Genomic DNA, 24,894 nt, shown 5'->3' on the forward strand with positions numbered 1-24,894 from the left:
AGGGGCCTGGAGGGGGCAGTGAGCTGCGTCCCGGGTGCCATTTGAGTTTTATTGGGGCCGACACACACACACGGGAGGGCGGGACACGGGAGCCCATGTTCCCCCGGCCACTACCGCGACCAGCTGTCTGCCGTGGGCAGCCGGCGCAAGGGGGGGCCGGGCCGGAGGGGCTCTGCGGGAGGCCGCGCCAGGAGCAGGGGGTAGGGGAACGTCTTGGGGAAGTCTCCGGGGCCCCCAGGGGTGGGTGACAGGCGCTCTGACTTGATGCTGATCCGCGGGCTGAGGGGTGACGCGCCATGGGCAGAGGGTCCCTCCTCGGCCAAACCGCGGCTTCCGCTGCAGGGTGGGAGAAAAATAGGAAAATGGGGCGTGAGTTCGGCGAGGAAGCAGCAGAGACAGAGCCCAGGAAAAGACGGGGGCGGCTTCCCTCCCGCGGCACCCAAGTAGAGCCTCTGGCGACCAGAAATGAACAGGCACGGGCAGCGGGGTGCAGTGCCCGATATGGACGGCAGGGGGCAGCAGAGGTATGGGCCCGGGTCCGCCTCAACTCCCCACACTGTACCCCACATAACCAGGGCAGTGCCCCCCACCACACTGACCTGAGCTCGAACTCGGGGCGGTGCGTTAAGCCAGCGCCCACACTCACCTGGGCAGGGTGGAGCCGGCTGGTTGCCCGTCGCTTCGGGAGGGTTGCCAGGAGGTCAGGGTTGGGGGCTGCAGCAAACCAGGGGGTGGTGGCGGGTCATCCAGGCCATATTCTGGGGAGCAGGAGAAGGCAGATGAAGACTCACCTTCAGGGATCCCCGCACCCAGGAAGGTGTCCAGGTGGGAGTGGGGGTGCATACCTGGGGGGCCTGCAGGCAGGAAGGGGAAGGTGGCAAGGGTGGGTCCGGGGACTGCTGCTGGGCCTGGACTCTGCAGACCCCCGTAGAGGCCTCTCTGCAGAGAGAGAGGATGGAGGGGAAACTGAGACCAGCCCCAGGCCACCCGGTAGCCCCCACAACCCTGCTTCGGCTGTCCCTCACTCACTGGGGTGCCCAATGCTCCCCTGGCCCCAGCCAGGCCTCCAGGCAGGTCTGGCCTCCGCCCGTCAGCTGCGAGGTACAGAGGGGGGGGCGTCTTGCTGGCGAGGTGGCCCGGGGAGAAGAGAGGGTGGGGGATGACACCTGAGAGAGTGGGGAGATGCTTCGTCTACTGCAGCTTGGTCCGAGGCCGAGGCGCCACCCTCTGTGTCCGCCCCTGGCCCATGCTCTTGCTTACCTGCAGGCCCCGCTTTGGGGATGGTGGGCCGGAAGGGGGATGGGCGGCCATGGGCTGGCAGGGCTTCACTAAGCCCGCAAGGGTCACAGCTGGGGGGCGGCAGGGCCCCATAAGCCATATCTGGGCTGGGCATAGTGGGAGCCGCTGGCTGTGGGTCAGGAACAGAGAGGGGCACCAGGCCCAAGAGAGAATCCATTGAGTTTATATATGGGGTTCCCTCTTCCAGAAGGTTCTACACACCTCCCAGGGGCATGATTATGCCCCACCGGGGCACCTGTTTGGGCTTTGTCCTGCAGAGTACTGCTGTTCCACACTCCCAAGATGTTTGGGAAACCAGAAGAAATGGAGAGGGGACAAGCAGCTATGGAACTCTTATGCCTTCCTCAAAGCCCTGACCACAGGGCACCTGGACACTCTTCATCTTGGTGGAAACCAATCCCCATGCTCCAGGCCCTGAGGCCTCAGCTTCCTCTCTCAGGTCCTGTGCCAAGGGCAGAAGAGGTGGGGGGGGTGACAATCATGGTAAGGGAGGGGGACACTCACATAGAGCCGGGGCCGGGGCAAGGCTGGGTCTCCGCCGTCCACTGCTAACCTCCGCAGCTTCTCACCAGGGCCCTCAGGACCCTCATCAGGCTCCAGCTCCGGCCCCTCAAGGCCAACACCCCTCCGCTTCAGGGTCTGCAGGGTGAGACAGGGACCAGGTGCTGGGGGAAATGGAAGCCATGCTGTGCTCAGGGCTTGGTGCTTGGGGCTCACTCCCGGTGAACTTGGAGTTTGCACAGAGATTGGCCGTGCATGAGGCCAGCGCCCAATGTCTCCATGCATTGTTGTTTCAGGGGGTCAAAACCAGCAGAGCTCAGGACTGACTCCCGACTCTGTGCTCAGAGATGGTTCCTAGCTCTGTGCTCAGGGCTCACTCCTGGCTCTGTGCTCAGGGCTCACTCCCAGCCCACGTACCTGCAGGATGTCGCTGTTGGTGCGGCTCTCGTGGGGCTCGCTGTACTCCGTGTATTTGAGCAGCACGCGGTCCATGTCGGTGCTGGCATACTGGAACAGGCGGTTGGCGCTGTTGAAGATGATGAGCGCAATCTCACAGTCGCACAGCACGCTCAGCTCGTATGCCTTCTTCATCAGCCCAAACTTGCGCTTGGTGAAGGTCACCTGGGAGGGACCAGTGCCCAGAAGGGTGGGCCGAAGAAGGGAGCAAGGGGTCGGGGGGCGGGGGACCTGTGGGAGGGGGCCTCTACCGGAGCCGCCTGGAGGTGCTTGACTTTCTGCCCTGGCCATTCTTTAGTGCCTCCTCTGGAGGAGACTCCTATGGATGCTTCAAAGTCCAGTTCCCAATGTCCAATCCTTGAGGTGGTGGGGGGGTAGGGAAGGGCTTGCCCAGCGGGCTCTTGCACACTCCTGGTTGCGCTTGGGCATTGCTTGGTGGTGCTAGTGGATCCATGAGGGGCCAGATAGAACCCGGAATCCCCACACCCCGCTTGCAAAGCCTGTATTGCCTGTGCTCAGCCCCCACTTCAGGGAGTGTCCACGCTTCCTTCCTGAGCCTCCCCTCTGGGTCTAACCTCCGAAGGCCCCTCAGAGCAGGGTGGATGGGGGGGCTCCATTCCCCAAGGAGTGAGAAATGAATGAGCACACCATCACGGAAATGAGCAAAGGCACAGGTTCCTGCTCTCCCTGCTGCCCCCGCCTGCTCGACCCTCGGGCCCCGCCCCTCACCCCGCCCTCAAGTCCCCGCCCCAGCTACCAGCGCCCTAAGACCCCTCCCCTCGCCCAGCCCTTCTGCCCCACCCCACCATGCCACGCCCCCACTACCCGCCCCCTCCGGGACACGCCCCTCCGGGCTACGCCCCCAGACCCGTTCCTCTAGGCCCCGCCCCGGTGCCCGCCCTCTCCAGCCCCAGCTGCCCAGGACTGGAGCCACTTCCAGACCCCATCTTTCCCCGCCACACTCACCTGCCGGTTCCGCTGGTCCAGAATGCGCGAGATCTGGATTTTTTTCCTCCCCATCGTCCCAGGCTGGGCGGTGAGCAGGGTCTAGCGGAGGACGAGAGGGCAGGATGGGTGCAGTGTCATGCCAGGACTGAGGGGGAGAGGGGGCACATAGAGGGCAGATACGCACATGAGGCCCCTGGGAGCCCCCCGTGTGCGGGATGGTTGATGACATTGGGCACTGCAAAAGCACAGCCGCCAGAGCCCAGGGACAGAACCATAATGCCGGAGGCCAGCAGGGTCCACACAGGGTCCCCAGCGTCCCCAGCTGTGCCGAGGGCTGTGCTGTCTGCTGGCTGGAGCCTTCCCCTGCCACAGTCGGGACTCAAGTCACATAAAGACAGTGGATGCTGGGGCTGGAGTAATAATACAGTGGGTAGGGCATTTGCCTTGCACGCTGCCGGCCGCGGTTCAATTCCCAGCATCCCATATGGTCCCCCGAGCACCTCCAGGAGTAATTCCTGAGTTCAGAGCCAGGAGTAACCCCTGTGCATCGCAGGGTGTGACCCAAAAAGCAAAAAATAAAGTGGATGCTCCTCAGCTGTGCCACAAGGTTGGTTGGGGCTGGGCATCATCTTCCTCTGGTTCCAGAACATTCTCTTCCCCTGGGCAGACTCCCCCTCCCTCAACTTTCTGTTTGGGGAGGCACTGTTCTGGACATTTCTGTGGCACCCACACTGGGGCAGATGAGGTCTTTTGATGATCCTGATCCCGATTTTCTTTTTTTTTTTTTGCTTTTTTGGTCACACCTGGCGATGCACAGGGATTACTCCTGGCTCTACACTCAGAGATCACCCCTGGTGGTGCTCAGAGGACCATATGGTATGGGGATGCTGGGAATCGAACTCAGGTTGGCCATGTGCAAGGCAAATGCCCTACCCGCTGTGCTATTGCTCCAGCCCCAGGTCCCAATTATTTTTAGTGATCCCACATTATTTCCACTTAAACCACCGGGATGGAAACTGGGACGGGCACCCGCAGGCCTCACCCTTTCCTATCTCCTAACCCTCAACACGTTCTTGCCCCAAATTAAAAGAAAAGTGTCGGGGGCTAGAGTGATAGCACAGCAGATAGGATGTTTGCCTTGCACACAGCCGACCCGGGTTTGAATCCCAGCATCCCATATGGTCCCCTGAGTACTGCCAGGAGTAATTCCTGAGTGCAGAGCCACGAGTAACTCCTGTGCATCGCCTGGTGTGACCCAAAAATAAATAAATAAATAAATAATAAAAGTTTCGTGTCTTTGTTTCTTTCTTTTTTCCTCTTTGGGTCACACCAGGCGATGCACAGAGTTTCATGTCTTTGGAGGGGTCATACCTGGCAGTGCTCAGGGCTGACTCCTGGTTCTGTGCTCACTCCTGGCAAGGGTCAGCCATGTGTATGGCCAGTGCCCTCCTGGCCCAATGATTAAAATTCTCTCTCTCTCATGAATTTTTTTGGTGGGGGGCCCACATGAGGTCCTCAGCAGGTGCTGCATTCCTGGCTGCACTCAGGAATCACTCTTGGCACGACTTGGGGGACCCCATGGGATGCTGGGGATCGAACCCATGTTGGCTGTGTGCAAGGCGAGCACTTCCTCGCTGCGCCAGCCCCACAACTCTTTACTTTAAGGAGAGTTGACCCTGGTGTACCCTGAATAGTCTCAGGCTAGGAGCTGGGTACCGGGGAGCAAGCCCCACCCCTCCTTATGGGGCCTCCACTCTCCAGGGCTCCCACCCGCAGCCCTCGGCCCCACCCACCCACAGTGTCCTCCATCAACAGACCCCAAGGCTGAGGAGCTGGTCAGCCCCTCTGACCACAAGGACCTTCAGCCACCTCAGGCTCAGGGGACCATGCTCAGGACCCCGCCCAGGGCTCTGGACAATGGCTGGTCTCCTGGGTGGGCCCCTGAGTGCTGCTCTGAGGACATGGTCAGGGGGCCCAGCCTCAGATGACAAGGAAGCAGCTCCAAGGACTGGAGAGACAGGACTGGCAGGGCACTATCCTTGCATGAGGCCAGCCTGGATTTGATCCCCAGCACCTCACAGGGTCCCCCAATCTCCACCAGGAATGATCCCTGAGCATCGCCAAGTGTGGTCCCAACCTCCCTGGTCCCCAGAAAGGCAGCCCTGCCCCGGGAGGGGCCGTTCCAGCACCCCATCTCCTTTGTTGTTGGGTGACCCCACATGCTGCTGCCCTCTCTGGGTCCCCGCACCCACTGGGCAGCAGAAACCTCCTCTCTGCCCCCCGGGAACTGCAGATTTGCTAAATTTAACCTCAGGGCTAATTTTAACCCCCGACACTGGGATGGGAGCGTTCCCACGACTGGGATGTGCATGCCTGTCCGCACGCCACCCGGGACACGGACGGGACACCCCCTCCACATGCCCAGATGAGTCCGGAAGTGCCTCTGACACCCCCATCCCTCTGGGAACCTGGGCTCAGCCTGAATCTGGGCTGGGGGCCCCGCTGCTTCTCACCGGTCCTTGTTCAGGATGGGATGGTCGGGCTCACTTGGGGCTGTCCACGGGGAAGCCAGGAGCAGGGACAGAAAGTGAGTTCAGGTAGGGGGGACAGCAGGTGCTGTGCAGAGGAGGGGGTGGGAGGAGCGGGAGGAGCGGAAGGAGCAGGAGGAGCAGGAGGAAAAGGAGCACAGAAGGAGGAGGAACAGAAGGAACAGGAGAAAGGATAAGCAGGAGGAGGAGAATGAAGAGTGGGAGGAGGAGGAGCAGGAGAAGGAGGAGTGGGAGCGGGAAGAGGAGCAGGAGGAGTGGGAGTGAGAGGAGGAGTGAGAGGAGTGGGAGCAGGAGGAGGAATGGGAGGATGGGAGGAATAGTAGGAGCAGAAGGAGCAGGAGTGGGAGGAGTGGGAGCCGGAGGAGTGGGAGCGGGAGGAGGAGTGGAGGAGGGGAGCGGGAGCAGGAAGAGGAGCAGGAGGAGGAGTGGGAGGAGTGAGAGCAGGAGGAGGAGCCGAAGGAGAAGTGGGAGCGGGAGGAGAAGCGGGGGTGAGGGGAGCAGGGAGGAGTGGGAGTGGGAGGGGAGCGGGAGGAGGAGGGAAGCGGGAGGAGTGGGAGTGGGAGCGGGAAGGGTGGGAGCGGGAGGAGGAGGGGAGTGGGAGGAGTGGGTGCGGGAGGAGTGGGAGGGGGAGGGGAGCGGGAGGAGAGCGGGAAGAGTGTTAGCGAGAGGAGGAGGGGAGCGGGAGGAGGAGGGGAGCGGGAGGAGTGGGAGCGGGAGGAGGAGTGTGAGGAGGAGGAGGCCACCTAGGGCACAGGTGGTGGTGCCCCGGTGGTGTCTCCTCCTGCCATGGGGTCAGGTCTGCTGGGGACCACAGAGGCCAGGGCGAGTTTGCTCTGGCCACCCTGGGAGTCGCCCACCCCTGCAGCCTCAGATGGCCCAGGAGCCCCCAGTACGCTCCCTCTGTGCCCACACTCTCAAGGCTCTGCGGCCCCTGGAGGGACCCAGCCCCCCCCCCCCCCCCCCCCGCTCTCCCCCCTCCCCCCTCCCCCACCTCCGCCCAGCCCACCCGCCCCACCTCTGCACTTTCACACATGCGGGAAGTATTTCTGCCCTGGCTGCACGGGGCCAGCTTTTGTTCCCGAGGCAAAGCCCAGATCAAACTAAAAACTTCTTTCTGGTTTTGGGGCCACACCTGGTGGTGTTCAGCGGTGACTCCTGGCTCTGGCTTGGGGATCACTCCTGCTGGGCTCAGGGCACCATACACCATATGTGGTGCCAGTGGACCAACCCTGGTGGGCCTCATGCAAGGCCAGCCCCCTTCCCACTGTTCTATCCCTGCAGCCCCTCGAAAGCCCCGTTTCTCCTGGAGGCCCCACATGTCCCCACAGCTCCCCTGGCCTTTCTGCCCTACCTGCCCCGGTCAGCTCTGCCCCCCCAGACTGGACTCCAGGGATGACCAGGAGGAACAGGTGTGTGAGTGGAACAGGATGAGTGGGATGCGGTGGCAGCGCCCCCAGTGTCCCTCAACAACTTCCTCTTGGCCCCGGCCTGCCGCATGCGGCTCAGAAATACACGCATGCAAATGCAGCCCGCACTGCACCCGTGGGGCCAGGTGTGAGCGGCTGGAGCGAGCATGGGAGGCGAGCGCCCACCCGCCAGGCAGAAAAGTGTCCCACATGCAAATGCCTGGGCTGGGCCGCAGACAGCCTGGCCCAGTCCAGGTGTCCGCACACTGGGAACCAGGCACCAGGCGGAAGTGGTGGCACGAGCTGTGTCTGGCACGAGGCGGGGGCGGACAGCTGGGGGCTGGGGAAAGTCTCGGCGAGGCACTCACCCCTGTCTCCCCACCACACACACAAGCGCCCAGCCAGGGAACAATGGCTGTGGCAGCACCTGCCAGGCACCAAGATCCCGGCCCCTGGGCCCACAACAGAGCTGAGGAGAAGTCTAGGAAGGCTTCTGGGAAGAGGAAGTCCCTCAGTGGATCTTGCTGGAGCCATTGGATGGGAGGCCTGAGTTGGGGGCAGCCACCCTTCATCATCGGTGTTTCCAAAGCACCGATCATAGGCAAGAACTGCCTCCCAAGAGCAGAAAGCTTAACCAGACGCACCCTCTGACCCCCAGTGAGCCCCACCTGCCCGGGCACCTTCCTGGGGTTCCCAGCCTGCTTTCAGTGGGCAGCCAGGAAAGGCCACACTGGATGGACTTTGGGGCCACAGAAAGTGTGAGACCACAGAGGGCTCGATGCTGATTGATGGAGCCCCTCGGCCGGGCGGCTGCTGATCACTCCAATCCGACTTCCTCAGCCAGGCAGCCCCCAATCGCCTCGACCCTGTACCCACTGTGGCCACAAGAAGAGAAGACACTGCATCGTGGGGGAGGTGGGCACGGTGGCTGCGGGGTGCAGGAGGTCTGCATGGCTCCTTCTCCCAGAGCTGCAGATCCAGACGGCCAAGGCGGGAGGCCACACAGTGCAGGCATAGGGACCCCATGTGCCCCAGGACAGGGACCCCCCATGAGCCTGCAGGACTCCACCCTGGAAGGTTCTAGAACAGGTGAGATGGCCCTAAGGAGGGTGGACACTATGATAGGTCAGCAAGCGGGAGGCTGGGGTGTGGGACCCGATGGGGTCTGAGTGCTCCAATCAGAACCCCCACCCGTGGGCGCGGTGACCCGGAGGTCGCGGGGGCAGGGGAGGGGCAGTGCTGGTGACCGAGAAGGACAGGCTGCTGAGGGGGGTTGCGGAGGAATATTTCAGAGGCCCCTGGTGAAACCTGGGGTGCTCAGATAAGACAGGCTCCTCGGGGCTGGAGGGGGAAGCCCAGCTGGCCGCCGTGACTGGGGCCCACCCTGTCCCCCACAGCAGAGCACGTGGAGCCTGAGCCCAGGAGCCCAGAGGGGACAGGATAGGAGGCAGCAGCACCCCAGCCACCAGCAGGGGTTCCAGGCGCCCGATGAGGTGGGGGGCTGGGGGGACAGTGTTGGCCCCTGGAGGCACAAGGGGGGCGTGGGAAAGGGAAGTGAGAGGGGGCGCGGGGAGGGGGCATGCAGGGATAGGCGCGCCCTGCCTCCCTTACGCAACCCGGGCTGCGGTTTCATCACCTGCTCCCTGAGTACCTCATTAGGGAGACAGGAAGTGCCCCTCGAAGCGACAGACCCCTCCCCGGGCCCCCGGGGCCTGACCCCAGCTGTCGGGACCCTCCCCTTGGGGACCCAGCCCCCGAGCCCTGGGAGAGCTGTGGGCTCGGGCCTCAGTTTCCTCCCGGCAGGGCGGGGGGGGGGTGGAGAGCGTTTGCACTGGGGTGCTTTCCAGGGCACTGCGCCCCACCCTCGATGGCGTTCGCTGAGGGGGGGCACTGGCGGCTAGAGGAGGTTCCTATGGCTATCTTGGGGTGGAGAGACCCCAAAGCATAGACAAATCCCCCAGGCCCACAGATGTCTGAAACGCACCCCCAACACAGGGCACACACACGTGCCCAAATGCACGCCATCCACAAGGCACGTGGCCCCCACACTCGCTCCGTACACTCAGATCCCTCACACACAGGACCCAGAGGCCCCAAATAAGCTGATGCCCAGAATCACTGACCTCCCCAAAACGCAGAAACCTCTACAACACACAGGGGCCCTCAAGTCTTAAACATGTGCAAACTCCCCCCCGCCCCCCCGTCGGAGCCCTCGCGCAGGTGCCCTCTATGCATGGACCTCGGCTCCGGAGGCAGGGAGGCCGGCATGCCAAGGAGAGACAGCAGTCACAGATGAGGGCGGGCTGTGGTCAGTGTCAAGGGTCAGCTGCACAGATGTGCACAGGGCCATGTGCTATGCCAGTGCAGTGACAGGGTGGCTCTGAATGTGGGAAACCCCAGTGGACCTCTGGGTGGAGGAAGCCCTTAAGCCCTTAAAGCCTTTGACACCCACGAGAGACCAGAATTCAAACCTGCACCAGCACTTCCTGCCAGACACACTCCAAGCCTCAGTTTACCCATCTGCACAATGGTCCCCCTCTCAGAAAGGCTATGTCAACCCGCAGGTGCCCACTGCTGTCAGCACCCCACACACCGGCCTCTCTCCCTCTGTGCCCATGGGGCCCTGCTTTCTGGAGGTGGCAGCCCCCAGGAGAGGGACTGCTGGGTCCTGGGCTCCAACCAAACTGAGCCTGTCAGCCACAGGACCACCAGCTGGAGACCCCCTTAGGCAGCCAGAGTGCTTATGGGCCCCCAGCTAAGGACAGACCCTCCCAAAAATTGCTCAGAAAACAGTCAGAGCCTTGGACACATGGGCCTGGCCTCAGCCCCCCACTGCCCCGGGCTGCCCCCCACAAACCGCCCATCTCTGCAGTGGGAAGGGACGGTATCCTGATTCCACCTGCTTCCAGGGCAGGCCGAGCAGGGGGGCCAAGCCCTGGGGGCCCCAGAACCCAAGAAGCAGCCGAGGCCTGTCAAGATTTCCCTCTCTTTGTTCCAGAGAAAGAGCTCCCAGGGGCCCCCAGAAATTCATCCCTGGGGACCCCAGCCTCCCTACTTGGGAAATTAACACATCTGTCAGCGCTGGGCGGAAGGGACTTGAGGGGCAGCCAGCAGGGACAGGGAGGAGGCCCTAGGGAGGAGCCCTGGTCCTCACTCAGGTCCCCCAGAAATGTCTGGAGCCCACCGGGCACCGGGGGACACAGGGCACAAACGCCCCCAGCATGGGCTGCTGTTACTGGCCTGAGGTGTGTCACTGACAGTGACACGGGGACAGGCAGGGGGATGGTCAGGGGGACCGACAACAGCAGTGGCTGGGCTGGAGATGGCTTTGGGCACTGGAGGCTGGCCCGGCGGGCACTGCAGCTATGAGTTTGGTGATCTCCAGTACAGCTGTCCACCCCCAAAGGGGGGTCTGGAGGCGGAGGATGTGAGTACGAAGGGGCTGGTGCGAGGGCCCTGGGGGGGCAGGGAGGGAAGTGAGTGGGCGATCTAGGCTGTGGACAGAGGGAGCCCCTCAGGCCAGCCCATCGTCACCCCCATCCTGGCTGTGGGGGCCCAGAGGTCAGTAGGGGCAGCCCCCACAGTGAGGGGGAAGCTCAGGGAACACGGAGAGATGACTTTCTGTTCCCACCCAGCAGGGGTCCCAGGTTCATTCCTGAGGCGGGGGTGTCTGGGCAGGGCTGCAGAGAGCCCACCCACACAAGGTCCAGGTACAAGATAAACCCTCTGGGGAAAACGTCACATCCTGGGGTACAAAAATCCCCACATTTTCTGCATAGTTGGAGTACAGGAAGGGACCCCCACACTTCCTGTAGAGTTGTTGTCTAGGGCAGGACCACCATTACATGAAGATTGGGGTTTGGGGGTGGGAGCTCTGACTGCTGTCAAGTTGGACCTAGAGCAAGACGCCTACACTTCCTGCAGTGTTGGGGCCCAGGGTGGGACTCCCACTATATGCAGACGTGGGGCAGAGGGGAACCCCAACTGCATGCAGAGCTGGGGTGCAGGGTGGGATCCTCATTGCCTGTAAACGTAGTGCACAGGATGGGACAACACACCCTGCAGAATTGGGGTGCACCCCCACTACATGCAGAGTTTGGGGTACAGGGTGGGACGCCACTCCCTGTGGAATTGGGGTGACAGGGGAGGTTGGGGTGACAGGGGGATTTCAATTCCTTTCCTCCTCCTCATTGTCACCCCCAGACGTCCTCCCAGAGCCCGGGTGGAGTTTCGGGAATCACATTCCATGGAGAAAGAAAAGAAGACAGCACAAGTGCAGCAGCTCACGGAGTCAGGGGCACCAGGATGTCGGGGCGTTGGGGCCCCTCATCCTGGCTCTCTCTGGGCCTGAGGGTTCCCCGGCTTCGCACCCTCATGTCTCTGACGGACCAGGGTCTCACACTGATTGACCTCAGGCCGGAGAAGCAAGTCTGGCCCTCCGTGTCCAGGGAATCAGCTGCTAACTTTTCCCAAAGCCCCTTCCACCCTCAAACTTAACCCCCCACAGCTTCCCACAGCAAATGCTTCTGCGTCTGCGCAAACCAACGAGCTTCACCCCTAGAGTCTGAACATCCCGCCAAGGAGCGACACTGAGACGGTCACCGTCTGCCCACAGTGGGCCAGACACCCAAGGTCCTCAGCCCCGGGCGCTGATAGGAGTGGCTCCCATGCTAACACACAGCAGCACTGGCTTCTCATGTGCTGACAGCCCAAGGGAAACTGAGTCACAGGTAAGCAGGTGGCCCGGGGAAGCTCTGGGGCTCCATTCTGCCTTGCCTGCTCCCGCAGAGGTACACGTGGGCAGTCAGGGAGACCTGGGCCTGGTGGTCTTGCAGAGGTGTCCTGGGCCCACCCAGTACTGCTGGACAGCCCACCCCAGGCACCCCCAGGGTCACACACAACTCCTGAAACACACCAGCGCGCAGGCCCACACCCCCCTGGACGCACACCCGCACACCTTGGCACACCTGTCAGCCCCGAGCCCCCACGTCCCGCGGCGCCCCGCGGCCACGCACCTGCAGCTGCTGGTCTGGCCTCCCGACCCGATGGGCCGCACAACCCGCGCCAGGAGTCGCAGGTGCCCGCGGCGGCCCCGCCCGCGGCGCGGATTGGACGGGACGCGGCTCATTTGCATAGAGGGCGGGGCCCGCCCGGAGACCGACGTGGGCAAAGGCGGGCTGAGGGGAGCATCCGACCCCCTGCAACCCTGACCATGCCAGCTCCAAGCCCGGATCAAATGCACCTGACTGAAGCACCGCCCCAGCCCCAAAGTCCCGGGCGCCGGCCCTGAGATCTGACACAGAACCCAGATCTCACCCTAATGGGGGGCTCTAGGTGTGCTCAGCTGTCTGTCCAGCTGCGATGGCCACGTGTCCTCCTGGTCGCTCAGCAGTGGGCGGGGGCGCTGACCTCAGCACAGACCTCCAGGGAAGCAGTCTGCTTCCCCTGGAGGAGTAGGTGCCACCATGCCCAGGCCCCAGCACGGGCAGGCCAAGAGAAAACTGGGGGGGGGGGCTGCTGAGTGCGGCTCCAAACACGTGGGCACAGGTGACCCTGGAGGTGCTTTTGGGTTTTAGAGCAAGCGGCCACAGGCGAGGAACATTTGGACAGGGCCCTGACGTGTGAGCAGGATTTGCCCCTTTGAGAGGTCACACCACAAGCACAAGAGGTATTAGGGATAGGAGGGGAGTGGGGCCAGGTCACTGTGGGCCAGCACCCTGAAGGAAGTGCCCAGATTGGGGAGAGGATGTAACATTGGGGAAAAGTGAACAGGTTCCCCAAATGGCCTGGCGCTCTCTTCCTGGGAAACTGAAGTGGAAAGGGCTGAACTCCTTGCTCTCAGGGCAGAGGAGGGGGCGGCAAGTGCATCAGGGAATAATGCAGGGGCCCAGTTTACCCAACCCCCAGGGCGATATGGCTTGGCAGTCTGGACAGCTTTTTCTTTGGGCCTGCATGTTGGGGTTTATCTGTCACAAGGTGGGAGTAAGCATCCGTCCCCCCACCTCCAGTACCCATTCCACAGGGCCCTATCCCAGGCCGAGGGGTGACAGGTCAGACTGGGGGCTTCTGAGCCTTGGCTCTGAGCCATAGGAGGCTTGGGGAGCCCCGAGGTGGCTGGGGAGCCCCGGGCCCCCCGAGGGCGCTCTGTTTACCGTGGCCGCCTCTGATGCAACAGGCAGGCTCTGGTTACGTGAGGGATGCAGCTGGGGCGGCTCTGGGCGCAGAGTGGCGGGAGACGGGGTGCAGCCACCCCTTGTCCCCGCCTGTTACTCAGGGGCACTGGGAACCCCCATGAGGGCGGCTGGAGGGAGAGTGGGGGGCGGGGGTGGTGGAGCCTGAAGAACCAGGCTGGTGGGCTGTGCAGCAGGCCAGGAAGATTGAGGGGGCGGGGCGTCCCTCCCACGCTCTCTGAGCCTACAGGACCTTCCAGTGCAGGAGGGCAATGCAGGGGGCTGGCCCGTGCTCCTGCAGCCAGTCCACCGGTGATGGATAAGCGGGGTCGGTACATGTGACCCCCCTGTCCAAGGACTCTGTCCCCAAAAGGCTTCCCTGTCCTGTCACCCCCCACGGCCCTCCCAGTAGCCAGTACTGAGGCTGGGAGCGGGAATCTGGCTGGGGCCCGGCCCTCAGGGCTGGGCTGCTGTGTGGCACTAGTGCCATCTCTGAGGGTCTCTTCATCAGAGGAAGCTCCAGGGCAGGGAGGAGCACAGTGGGAGGAGTGCACCCACAGGGTTCCCCAGCACTGCCAGGACCCTGGGCACCAATGTGTGCCGCCAAATGCAGCAAGAGTTTCTGGGGCAGGACATGGTTCAAAGGAGCTAGACAACAGCAATGGGGGGGGGGAGCAGGCCGGCCCCTGGCACTGCCAGATGAGGCTGGACTTTCCCTGCTGCCCCAACAACTGGGGGGATGAGGTGAGGGGGCACCAGGGTGACTGGGGTGATGCAGTGAGCAGGAGCTGAGGCTGCAGACACGGTTCAGCCAGGACTGCATCTTGCTGGATCAGCTCAGGCCATGGGGGGTCACTATAGGGACTCACGTCTTCAAAGCGAGTGAGACATGCCTGGTCCCCTCTGGGGATTCCCTGAAGAACTGGGGCACCCTGGAGGGCCTTAGTGGCGCATGGGGGCACCCCCACCCCAAGGCTGTGTTGAGGGTACAGAAAGACCTTTGACCTCTGACCTTCATCTGCCCAGAGATGAAAGCCTGGCTGGGCCCAGGGCTAAGGACAAGAAGTAGACCCAGAGTCCGATTCTGATCCCAGCCACTCACGGTCAGTTGGACCCTCATCAGCATCTCAGGGGCGTCCTCTGAACCCTACTCACAGACCAGAAAGCCCTGGAGGCCCACACCTGACCAGTGACCCGACCCTCCATTTTCACTCTAAGAGGGTGTCCCAGGAATGGGCTGTTCATAAGGCCAGGGGACCAAGGAAGCGCCTCACACCCCCTGCTGGCCAGTCAGGGAGCAGCAGCCTCAACGAGCAGGTATGCAAATAAGATGCAGATGAGCTGCCCCAGGGAGTGCTGGGAGATGGGGCCTCAGCCTCCTGTTTAGAACTCTAAGACAGGCTGCACTCAAGAGCTCGGGTGGCTGGGTGCCACGAGACCACCAGCTGACACTGTTCCAGCAGCCAAGGCAGCCCATTACGTGCCTGCGTGCGGTCACAGGGCCACTTCCCAGTCCACAGTAACTACACAGGCGTGTGGAGTCTGATAAGGGGGAGGTCTCAGCAGAGACGGGGTGTGACTACCCAGACCTATACTTAGCAAGCCCCTCAATATCCTGCTCTGTGAAGTGGCAAAGTCACCAAGGGCCCAGGGGCTGCTGGGTGGCAAAGCTGGGTGACTGGGAGCAGGGCCAGGGATAACGTAGATGAGTTGAGAGTCACAGGTGTGGGCCAGTTTGTTTCATGCTGGAGCTGCCACTACAAGTATCCCCACCACATCCCACCCCAACGCTGGAGAGCTGAGCCACGGTTCGGACCTGTGGGTCACATTGCCCAGCGTGGAGCCAGGATCCAGGTGGGAGGGCGACTGCGGACTCCAGCAGGTGTAGTCCCTCTGTCCTGGGGGTCCTGGGGAGCAGGGACTGAGGTCAGAGGCAGGAAGCTGGCGGGGAGTCAGCAACAGGGCACCAGGCAGGAGTTAAATGGGGCGGGTTATTCCAGAGCTTAGCGCAGGAAGCCCGGCACTGACCTGACCCAAGGGAGCACCTCTAAGTCCTTCGGAGATCAGGCTGAGGAGGGTGGGGGTGTGGGCGGGGGTGGGTCCTCCGGGCTGGAAGGAGATGAGCATCGGGGGTGAGACCCAGGTCAGTGGTGGGTGACACCAGGGTCTTCCAAGTGTCCTGTAGACGTGGGGCAGCCCTCCCATCCCACCCCACACCCGCAGGCTGCTCTCTGACTGCAGCACAAGAGTGGCCACTGTAAGTTCTGTCTGTGGTCACTGATGCTGGGGACCCAGACCAAGTCTTGTGCAGGTCCAGCAGAAAGCTGCCCGAGAGCAGCAAGGCAAAGCTGGGGCTTCCAGAGGCCCCTTCCCTGCTTCCCCAAGGATCAGGGACACACAGTCACATGGAGAGCTGCTTCTTCCCGAAGCCCCCCCCCGCAATAGCCAGATGCACCCAGGTGGAGCCACAGGCCTGCACGGCTGCGCATTTATTAGTCACGACGGTGGGAACACAGCCCCAGGCCCTTGGGCACACAGGCAGTCAGCTGAGCGGGCCCCCTTCACACTCCCGCCAGGCCGCTGGGAACACCCTTCACTTCCGGCTGCAATGCTTCTCTGCTTGGGTACCTGCTGCTGGCACAGGCAGAGGCCAGGCCCTGGGGCCGAGATGGAGCCACGGGGCCCACCAGCAGCGGTGGCGCGGGCGGCTACCTGTGGCCATGGGCGCTGGTATTCATGTGCTCACGGATGCTGATGGCCTGCTTCAGGAGCCCCTCCACGCTGCGAAAGTGCACGCTGCTGTCCACCAGGTTCTTCACGGCGCTGTGGCACGAGACTGGGTCAGCCCTGCGTGGGCGCGCACACACACACACGCATGCGCACGCATGCACATGCACAAGCACGTGTACGCGCAGTCGCACACACAGGAAGGCGCCCTGGGGTTCCCCATGGCCCACCTGCACGCATACTCCACGGTATACACAGCGCCCTGGCTTTGCTCCTCCCAGCGCTGCATGTCGGCCTGAGGGCAGGGTGGGGCAGGGCGCTGTCAGCAGGAAAGGGCCGGGTGAGGGGGGGCTTGCCGCCAGCACCCGGGACCTCCTGCCCACCTCCCACCCACCTTGTGCTGCGCCAGCTCCGGCAGCGAGCGGCGGACGTGCTCCTGCAGCCTGTACAGCGCCACCGACGGCTCATTGGCCAACACGTAGACGCTCTCGGTGAACTTGTCGGTGACTGGGGGCACAGAAGGACACGGCTTCAGACCCTGTTCCAGCCCTGTCCGGTGCCCCGTGTGCCTGTGCTGGGCCACAGGCCGGAAAGGGTCATGGTGGGCCACCCTGGGGGCAGGCACACAAGACTCTCTACCCCAACCCCTCGGTCCATACACGACACGGCCACCAGCCAGGGCAGCCAAAGGACCAGGGATTCTGCTTCCTGGATGGCCGCAGCCAAATCAAAGCTCGGGAGATGGAACGTGCGTCTCCCCTATAATACTCCAGGGTCATTGGGGTCCCCCACACGCGCTCATTGCCTCTCCCTTAGGCTGTCCTGGAAGGTCGATTATACCCGACTCTTCAACACAAACTTGGTCACTTGGGAGCCCGGGGACAACCGTCCCCGCCTACAGCGAGAAGGGGCAGGTGCGTGGGGCTGGGTGCCAGACCCCGTCACTTGTTTGTTCGGGGGTCACACCCGGCAGTGCTCGAGACTCACTCGTGGCTCTGCACTCAGGGATCACTTGTGGGGGTGCTCGGGGGACCCTACGGGATACCGAGGATCGAACCCGGGCCAGCCACATGCAAGGCCAGAGCCCTCGGGGCAGTTATATCACTCGGGCCCCAAGCCCCGTCACTTCTAAACCCGCGGGTTCCGACCCGGGTTAAGTGGACACACAGCGCGAGCCGCGGGCAGTGTCCTCGCCTCGCCACGCCGGTCAGGCTGCGAGTCCTCCCGGCGCACGGGGACCACGCCGACAGAGCTGGCACGACGTGCCCTTTGTCCGAAGGCCAAGCCCAGGTGGGGGCTTGCCCGCGGCGGGGCGGGCGCCCCCGGAGCCTGCCCCCGCGCGCCCCCGCCGCCCCGCGCCACCTTTCTTCCCCTTGAGCTGCATCTCAGGCTCGTCCATAGCGCCCGCAGCCCGGCGCGCCCGGCGGCCGGAAGCGGAAGTGCGCGCGGGGACGGCCGCCAGAGTCTTCCCCCGCGGAGCCGGTCGCCGCGCCGCGCCGGTTCCGAGGCCCGGCAGCGGAGGCGGTGAGGTGGCAGCAGCCGAGGGAGGCGCTCCGGGGGCGGCGAGGGGGGCGGACATCCCGAAGCTGCCGAGGAAAGGTCACGCGGGGGCGGGGCAGGGGCGTTCTCCGTCCTCCGTAATACCCCTTTCCGGGGGCCGGCGAAGTGGGGGGACGCTCCGTCTACTGCCCACTTCGGGAGGAGTCCTCTCCTTCCTCAGGCCACCATGTCCCGGCGCCTGCCCGTGAGGCCTGGGGCCGCAGAGGGCACATCACTAGAGACCAGGCTCTCCAGCCGGTGGCCGCGCCAGCCTGCCCCCGCGGGCGCTCAACTGAGGCTCCACCCACTCTCTCCTGATGCCTATTGGTTCCCGGGACTGAGTGGGCGGAGCTACTGCGGAGTGGCCCGCGGTCACGTCACCAGGGCCCGCCCCCGGGCTTCAAGGGAGGCCGACGCGCAGGCGTCGCTCGGGCCCCCGCAGAAGTCACGCCCCTCCCCCAGCCTTAAAGAGCCAGACGCTGCTCTGGCCGCTTCCCGGCCTTCCGCACTTTTTGGGGGGCGGGGGTGCGCAGGCGCAGTGGGGGAGTTCTGGGGTGGGGGTAGCGGTCGCGTATCAAGTTGCTCTCTGTCCCGGCTGGAGCAGCTAGGGCGTTTGGGAGTCCGGCTAAACCCGCGCCTTAATCCTTACATCAATCGGAGGAGAAAAGTTTGTGAATTGGGCCCCCAAGTTTGGGGGGGCTCGGGCTTGCGACGTGGGGTGACCGAGGAAGCTCGTGGGAGGTGAGTGGACCTCCTGGATCGGTGTGCGCGGGCAGGGTGGAGCTGGACCATTCTCACCTTTCGTGATGCTTCCGCTCCAGCGGGATCCTCTTTCTCCTCCCAATAAACACCGCGATCGTTTGTTCGGTGCTGATCCCGTACAAGGGTCCCTGCTGCCATTCAGACACGGTGTCTTTTGGACCCATCGTCCTATTTTTATTAGCGAGGAAGTTGGGACATAGGGAGGCATGCCGATTCTCCAGCATGGAAACGGGGTCGAGGCCCAGAACAGGACCCCAGAACAGTCTGGAATCCCGGAGCACAGGGTGCGCGCCGGTGGGGGAGGAGCGGGCCTAAGGGCCCCTCCCCCAAAGCCGCGCGTGCTGCCTCCTCAGAGCCGACTCCGACGGCCCCCTCTTCTTTCTTCGCAGAATCTCCCATGGAGCCCCACGAGCCTGCAGAGAACCTCAGCCTGACCCCACAACCCTGCTTGCTAGAACTTGGGGACCCCGAAGAGCCTGGGGATGAGGCCCCCGATGGTTCAGACACTGTGGTCCTCAGCCTCTTCCCCTGCACCCCAGAGCCTGGGAACACTGAGCCAGATACGGGGGCCTCCCTGCCTCAGGGTAGGACGCCAGCCTCCCCTACAGCCCTGCGATTTCCATTTGTGGCCCGGGATGCAGCTCCGTGGTACAGCGCTTGCCTTGCACGCACACCCACGCCCTTGCTCAGCACACATACCAAATAAAAAAATTCATGTCGCAGGAGCGATCCCATCTTAAGCAACATTTCCGAGCCTTCAAGGGCACGGAGCAGGCTCACCATGGCATGCAAACACCCCCCTGCCTAGTTCGAAAACTTTCCATCTAGCAGAGCCTTATCCCCATGGGCAGATACCCGCCCCTCCCCACTTGCTTCCTGTTCTGGACTGTTCCTCCCCATGGGCCCCAGTCCAAAGGGCCTGTGAGTATCTGAGTCTCACCCCAAGGGGAGGGTTCAGGGTTCCCTGTGGGGGCCCGGGGGCTGCCCCCTGATGGACATCTTGCGCAGGGATGCATTTGGAGGCTGTCAGCCCTTTGGGGCAGATATAGGGGAGCAGCTGAGCTCAACTTGGCATCACCCCCGGGAGCTGTTCTCTGGGGGCCCCTGTGGGGTCCTGGCTCCCACAGGGGAGACTGAGGCCCTCCGGTATCCCGGCAGGCAGCTCCCTGAAACACTCCACAACCCTAACCAACCGGCAGAGGGGGAATGAGGTCTCTGCATTGCCAGCTACCCTGGACTGTGAGTGCGGTTGTCCCTGACGGGTGGTGGAAGCTGAGGCGGGGCAGGCTGGGGCAGGAGAAAACCCCACGTGTCTCTGGTCTGCAGCCCTGTCCATCCACCAGCTGGCCGCCCAGGGGGAGCTGAGCCAACTGAAGGAGCATCTGAGGAAAGGTGACTGTCCCCCAGTGCTGTTCCCCACTGCCCCCCTTCTGCCCTCTCACCTCTGACCCCATCCCACCTACACCAGGTGACAACCTCATCAACAAGCCGGATGAGCGTGGCTTCACCCCCCTCATCTGGGCATCGGCCTTCGGAGAGATCGAAACTGTCCGCTTCCTGCTCGAGTGGGTGCGTCCCGGGGCCTCCCCGAGTCTGCTAGTATCTGCCAGGGACACCCCCTCCCAGCCATCGCGGCTTCCTCTGTCCCCCCCAAGGGTGCCGACCCCCACATCCTAGCCAAGGAGCGGGAGAGCGCCCTGTCCCTGGCCAGCACAGGCGGCTACACCGACATCGTGGGGCTCCTGCTGGAGCGGGACGTGGACATCAACATCTACGACTGGGTGAGGGTGCCAGGCTGATTCCTCAGGCCACAGCCGAGGCCGTGAGGAATACTGTGGTGGCAGGCACGCGGGCAGCCACCAGAGCCCAGGGGGCGCATGTTGGGGTGGGGGATGAATTCCAGGAGGGGTTCCTGGAAGAAGGGTCGCTGAGCTATGAACTGGACACGCAGGAGGTGGAAGAAATTGGAGGCGGGTGTTATGGGTATGGGGGGGGGGGCAGAATGTACAACGGTTGCCCCACCCCTCCCCCCCGCCCCAGAATGGAGGGACACCGCTGCTCTACGCTGTGCGCGGGAACCACGTGAAGTGTGTGGAGGCCTTGCTGGGTGAGTGGGGGTCCTGGGGCCTGCCCTGCTCTCTGGAAGGAGGGGCCTTGCCAATTGGCCCTTGCTCTCCTTGGGAGGGGTGCAGTGGACACTGGCATCTCACAGGTCAGCCCTGCAGCCCTCCTAGAGCCCCGGGTGGCCATATCCCCAGGCTGGCTGCTGTCTCCCAGGCCCAGCCCTGAGTGTCCGCTGTTTGCAGCCCGAGGCGCCGATCTCACCACCGAGGCGGACTCCGGCTATACCCCGATGGATCTGGCTGTGGCCCTGGGATACCGCAAAGGTTGGGCCGAGCCCCGCCAGATGCAGGGAACTCCACTCCCCAGGAGGCCAGTGCTGGCCGCAGCCACTGGGTGACCACGTGCCCAATGCCTGGCCTGGGCCCTGGGCATCCAGGTGCCCCTAGTGTCTATGGATGCCGAGAGGGGTGCCACCGGGCGTTCCCAGGGAAGGAGGATGGGGCCGGGGCGAGGGCTCAAAGGGCCAGAATGCAGCTCTGCACGCAGGAACCTGAGTTCAAAAGCCAGCAGCAGGGACTCTCTCCCCAGCATCCCGTAGCGCCTCCTGACCAGGAATGAACCAGAGCACAGCGCCAGAACTCATCTCTGAGCACCCCTGGGTGTGGCCTCTAACATAAACATCAGTAGCACACAATCCCCCAACACTGCAGGGGGAGCCACAAGCACAAAAATAAAATTCAAGGGCCTGGACAGATAAGAGAGCGGGGAGGGCATTTGCCTTGCATGTGGCCGACCCAGGTTTGATCCCTGGTATCCCATAGGGACCTCCAAGCACTGCCAGGGTAATTCCTGAGTGCAGAGCCAGGAATAACCTCTGTACATTGCCAGTTGTGACCAAAAAAAAAAAAAAAGTTTAGGGCTGGAGCTATAGCACAGCTCAGGACACTGGGGCTAGAGCAACAGGACCACAGGGAGGGCACTGGGCTTGCGGCCGACCTGAGCATTGCTAGGAGTACAGAGCCAGGTGTGAGCCCTGAGCACTGCTAAGGGGGGCAGCTGCAGAGCCAGCTCTCCTGGGACTGTGGTCCAGGCTGCATCCCCTTAGCTTCCCCACCCATGAACTGGGGGTTCCTCTGGGTGACAGGGGTTGAGTACTTGACAAGGTTCACCCCTTGGAGCAGACACCTTCCCCAGCCGCTCTGAGAAGGTCATGGTTTACTGGGGCAATGCCTTTATAATCCCAAGCACCCCGGGAGGGCGTGTTGGCATAGATTTCAGGGAAGCTGAGGCCTGGTGGGGGGAGCCCATTTGGTCCCTTGAGAGACAGCAGCAGTGGGAGGTGTGACTCCACGTCCCCCACCCATTCACACTGTGTCTCCTGTCCGTTCTGGGTCCAGTGCAACGGGCCATTGAGAGCCACATCCTCAGGCTCTTCCAGAGTGACCTGGCTCCTGCCAACGGCGACTGAAGACCACCAGCCAGGAACTCCGGACACTCAGGGAGCACAGCAAAAGGTTGACACAGGGCCAGGGGCGCCCAGCACCTGCTTCCAAGGCAGCTAGGCTCCTGGCCGGACCACAGGCAGCTGGTAGAGGGGTCCTTCCCCAGCAGGGAACCAATAAACCTTTTTGTGCAGAACCCAAGGAATTGCTGTGCTTCCTGGAGAGTTTCTTGGAGGAGGTGGCACCCAGCCACCCTCACATCTTCTCCCCCAGCACCAACAGGTGGTAGATGACCAGGCGGCCAAAAAAGTCAGTGGGGTCCTCCAGGGTAACTTTCAGCCGGTCCACTTCAGCAGCCGGTACAGGGAAGGTGTGAACATGTGCAGTCAAGGCCAATGGTGTCTAATGGTGGCTCACCACCCTCCCCTCCCTTCCCCTGCCCTCCAGACCCACCACTAGAGGCTACATACCTGCTGGAACCCATCTGGGTCCCGCTCAGGTCTGGCCCCCCACGACCGCCAGAATAGGATATCTGCAGGGAATTGCTGTCCTCGGGGTAGAAGTCCAGAATCTTGCCAAGAGCCTCAGTGCCCTGCGCTCCTGTCAGAAGGTCACGGTGAGGCCTGGGTGCCCGACTTGCACCCTGCTGCACACGCCCTGCCCAAGCCCGTCAGTACCTTCCAGGCGGCCACGGCGACAGGAGAAGCCCCCTTGGAACTGGATCCGCAGCTGGGACACCCGCACGCACTGCGGAAACTCCAGCGTCACCCACTGGGCGGGGCCCTGCGAGCCAGTACAGAAAGTGAGGCGGGAGGCTGCAGGCTCCTGTCCTGACACCTCCCCCGTCTTGTTCCCACAATCCGGGGCGGGTGTGGGTGACTGGGCCCCCCACCCCGATCCTGAAACTTCACCTGGTCCGAGCTCCAGCACGTCTCCTCCACTTGGTCGAACAGGTGCTTCTTGCCGAACAGCCGGGTGTTGCGATTCAGCACGGAACTCACCCTGGGGACGCGCGCACCGGGGCGGGAAGGCTCTGAGCCCACCTGGGGAACCCTCGGCGGCCGCCCCCGCCCCTTCCCAGCTCTCACCTGCTCACAGTGTCGGGGCACACCAGCGAGTGGCTCATCCCCGAGACTGTCCGACTGCACCTGTGCGGAGAAGGACCCGCAGTGCCCACGCGCTGCGGCCGATCACCCGTTCCGCGAAAACGGGGGCCCGGGGACGTGCCCGCGGCGGGAGCCTCGCACTTCCAGCCGCTGGGAGCCGAGCAAACAGACTTCGAAGACTGCCTCAGTTTCTCCGCTCCCAACGTGCAGAAACCCGGAAGTAGAGCCCAGGCTGCGGGCTCTGCGCAGGCGCTGCGCGACTCGGGATCGTGCCCGGACCAGAGTAGATTTGCGGTCCGCCCCTTAAAGGGCCCGCGCCGGAGCTCTCGCGTGCAAGCTTGGGAACCTGCCAGGCACAAGTATCCGCCGGGTTCATCACCTCCAACAAAGTGGCTCAGAGCCATAGGTCAGCGAGGAGGGCGTCTGTCTTGCACGCGGCTGGCCCGGATTTGATCCCCTGTGTCCTATATGGTCCCCCAAGTCCTGAAAGGAGTGATCCCTGAGCACAAAGCTAGGAGTAAGCCCTGAGCGTCGCTGGATGTGGCCCAAAAGCAAATGAACAGGCAAAAAAAGATGGCTCAGCCAGGAATGAGTGGGGGGGAGGAGGGTGTGAGGTGGGTTTTGAAAGATGCAGAAGAGTTAGTTTCCAGGCTAGATTCGACAAAACTACACCATCTCTTCACCACCATTCGTCTTTTCTGGGTGATTCTGGGAACAATGATAAGTCTCCAATCTGGGTAAAACAGAGATCCCTGTCCCAGGGGGTCAGAGCTGAAGCAGAGGGAGAAGGGGTGGGAGTGAGAGGGGGCAGACAGAGCAGGCAGGAAATCAGCAGGATGAGAAAATGTGGGGGGATAAGGCTGGGCTGACTAGAAGGTCATGAATCTGCAGACAGGATGTGGAGCAGATCCCTCTGGCCCCGAGCCGCCATGGAGGTGCCGAAGAAGGGCGGCACCCCATCTGCGCTGCATGAATGGAGGTTCCCAGGCAGCCCGCTCTGGCAGGGCAGTGCTCCTGGCTCCAGCTGAATGCTCTGGGATCCAGTCCCTTTGAAGGACTGGGAGGGGGGCACCCTTGACATCCTCTGAGCGACAGTCCAAGCCCACTGCAGAAAGGGGGGGCTGGCTGGGAAACTGGGCCGACCAAAGGTCTGCCAGCACTTCCTGTTGGGCTTGTCATTCAGATGCCACTCTGGGCCCAGGGGGGCTGGGGGTGCAGGAGACACCCTCATACCAGCAGAGAAGCTGGCAAGTGTTGGAATCTTCACGTCCTGGCCGGGCAGCAGGCAGCAGGCAGGCTGTGTGACCTCCAACGAACCCCATAATACCTCTGAGCTTTATTTCCTCCCATGATAGGGATTTGCTGGTTTGTGTGTGTGTGTGTGTGTGTGTGTGTGTTTGCGGGGGCAGGGGCACACCAGGTGGTACTCAGGGATCACTCAGGGTGATGCTCAAGGAACCCTGCAGTGCCAGGGATTGAACAGACATCGATTACATGTGCACATGCGAGGCCTGTGTCCTAACCACTGTGCCATCTCTGAGACAGGGCAGCTTCAGCTCTGGGATCGCAGAAACATCCTTGGCTGGGGACTGACACACACCTACACAAATCATGTGTAGGCTGTGGCACCTGACTCCACAGCTAAGGTTGCAGCAGCTCAGCCCAGGCTCCCATAAAGCTCAGCGTCTCCCTCCCCCCCACACCCAGGAACAGGAAACCGCCTGGCAACCGGGAGGGGGCCAGCTTGCACCCCTTCCTGCCTCCTCACCCCACCGGCGCCTGGCATGAATGAGAGGCCTGTTTCTCCAGGGAATTAGCAGCCCTGGCTCCCAGCAGGGGCAGCCAAAAGTGGCCCATTCATTTGCCTGAGAGAGAACCCACAGGCCCTGGGTCCCCCCGCCCCCCCCAAACACTCAGACTGGGCA

The 24,894-nt window shown here is 62.9% G+C and overlaps 4 protein-coding genes across 9 annotated transcripts; 1 reads left to right on the plus strand and 3 right to left on the minus strand.

Annotated features, from left to right (window-relative positions):
* Positions 1–107: 107 nt before the first annotated feature.
* Positions 108–18,740, minus strand: MEF2B (myocyte enhancer factor 2B). Its single transcript, XM_004616828.2, has 9 exons — positions 18,394–18,740; positions 3,223–3,303; positions 2,218–2,421; positions 1,804–1,938; positions 1,261–1,408; positions 1,030–1,166; positions 846–939; positions 647–758; positions 108–336 (listed from the first exon to the last, which is right to left on the minus strand). The coding sequence occupies exons 1-9, from the start codon at positions 18,493–18,495 to the stop codon at positions 111–113; spliced, it is 1,239 nt and encodes a 412-aa protein (XP_004616885.2). The 5' UTR covers positions 18,496–18,740; the 3' UTR covers positions 108–110.
* BORCS8 (BLOC-1 related complex subunit 8) lies at positions 15,790–17,915 on the minus strand. Of its 4 annotated transcripts, none has more exons than XM_004616640.2 (4): positions 17,419–17,915; positions 16,451–16,563; positions 16,287–16,351; positions 15,790–16,152 (listed from the first exon to the last, which is right to left on the minus strand). In XM_004616640.2, exons 1-4 carry the CDS (start codon positions 17,633–17,635, stop codon positions 16,038–16,040), a joined length of 510 nt encoding a protein of 169 aa, XP_004616697.2. In that variant the 5' UTR covers positions 17,636–17,915; the 3' UTR covers positions 15,790–16,037. The 4 variants fall into 4 exon arrangements, with proteins under 4 accessions (XP_004616697.2, XP_054982879.1, XP_054982881.1 ...); XM_055126904.1 differs by having other exon boundaries at positions 15,790–16,176; positions 16,287–16,375; positions 17,419–17,884; XM_055126906.1 differs by having other exon boundaries at positions 15,790–16,176; positions 17,419–17,882.
* Positions 18,141–22,107, plus strand: RFXANK (regulatory factor X associated ankyrin containing protein). 3 transcript variants are annotated; one of them, XM_055126901.1, is made up of 9 exons: positions 18,141–18,336; positions 18,747–18,941; positions 19,516–19,596; positions 19,684–19,749; positions 19,826–19,926; positions 20,013–20,138; positions 20,398–20,464; positions 20,616–20,744; positions 21,819–22,096. In XM_055126901.1, exons 2-9 carry the CDS (start codon positions 18,755–18,757, stop codon positions 21,887–21,889), a joined length of 828 nt encoding a protein of 275 aa, XP_054982876.1. In that variant the 5' UTR covers positions 18,141–18,336; positions 18,747–18,754; the 3' UTR covers positions 21,890–22,096. The 3 variants fall into 3 exon arrangements, with proteins under 3 accessions (XP_054982876.1, XP_004616884.1, XP_054982877.1); XM_004616827.2 differs by having other exon boundaries at positions 18,145–18,336; positions 20,664–20,744; positions 21,819–22,084; XM_055126902.1 differs by lacking the exon at positions 18,141–18,336 and having other exon boundaries at positions 18,799–19,005; positions 21,819–22,107.
* NR2C2AP (nuclear receptor 2C2 associated protein) lies at positions 21,620–23,200 on the minus strand. Its single transcript, XM_055126907.1, has 5 exons — positions 22,952–23,200; positions 22,775–22,865; positions 22,541–22,646; positions 22,395–22,463; positions 21,620–22,234 (listed from the first exon to the last, which is right to left on the minus strand). The coding sequence occupies exons 1-5, from the start codon at positions 22,987–22,989 to the stop codon at positions 22,119–22,121; spliced, it is 420 nt and encodes a 139-aa protein (XP_054982882.1). The 5' UTR covers positions 22,990–23,200; the 3' UTR covers positions 21,620–22,118.
* Positions 23,201–24,894: the final 1,694 nt, after the last annotated feature.

Source organism: Sorex araneus, chromosome 2, assembly GCF_027595985.1.
Source record: "Sorex araneus isolate mSorAra2 chromosome 2, mSorAra2.pri, whole genome shotgun sequence".
NCBI lineage: Eukaryota > Metazoa > Chordata > Mammalia > Eulipotyphla > Soricidae > Sorex > Sorex araneus.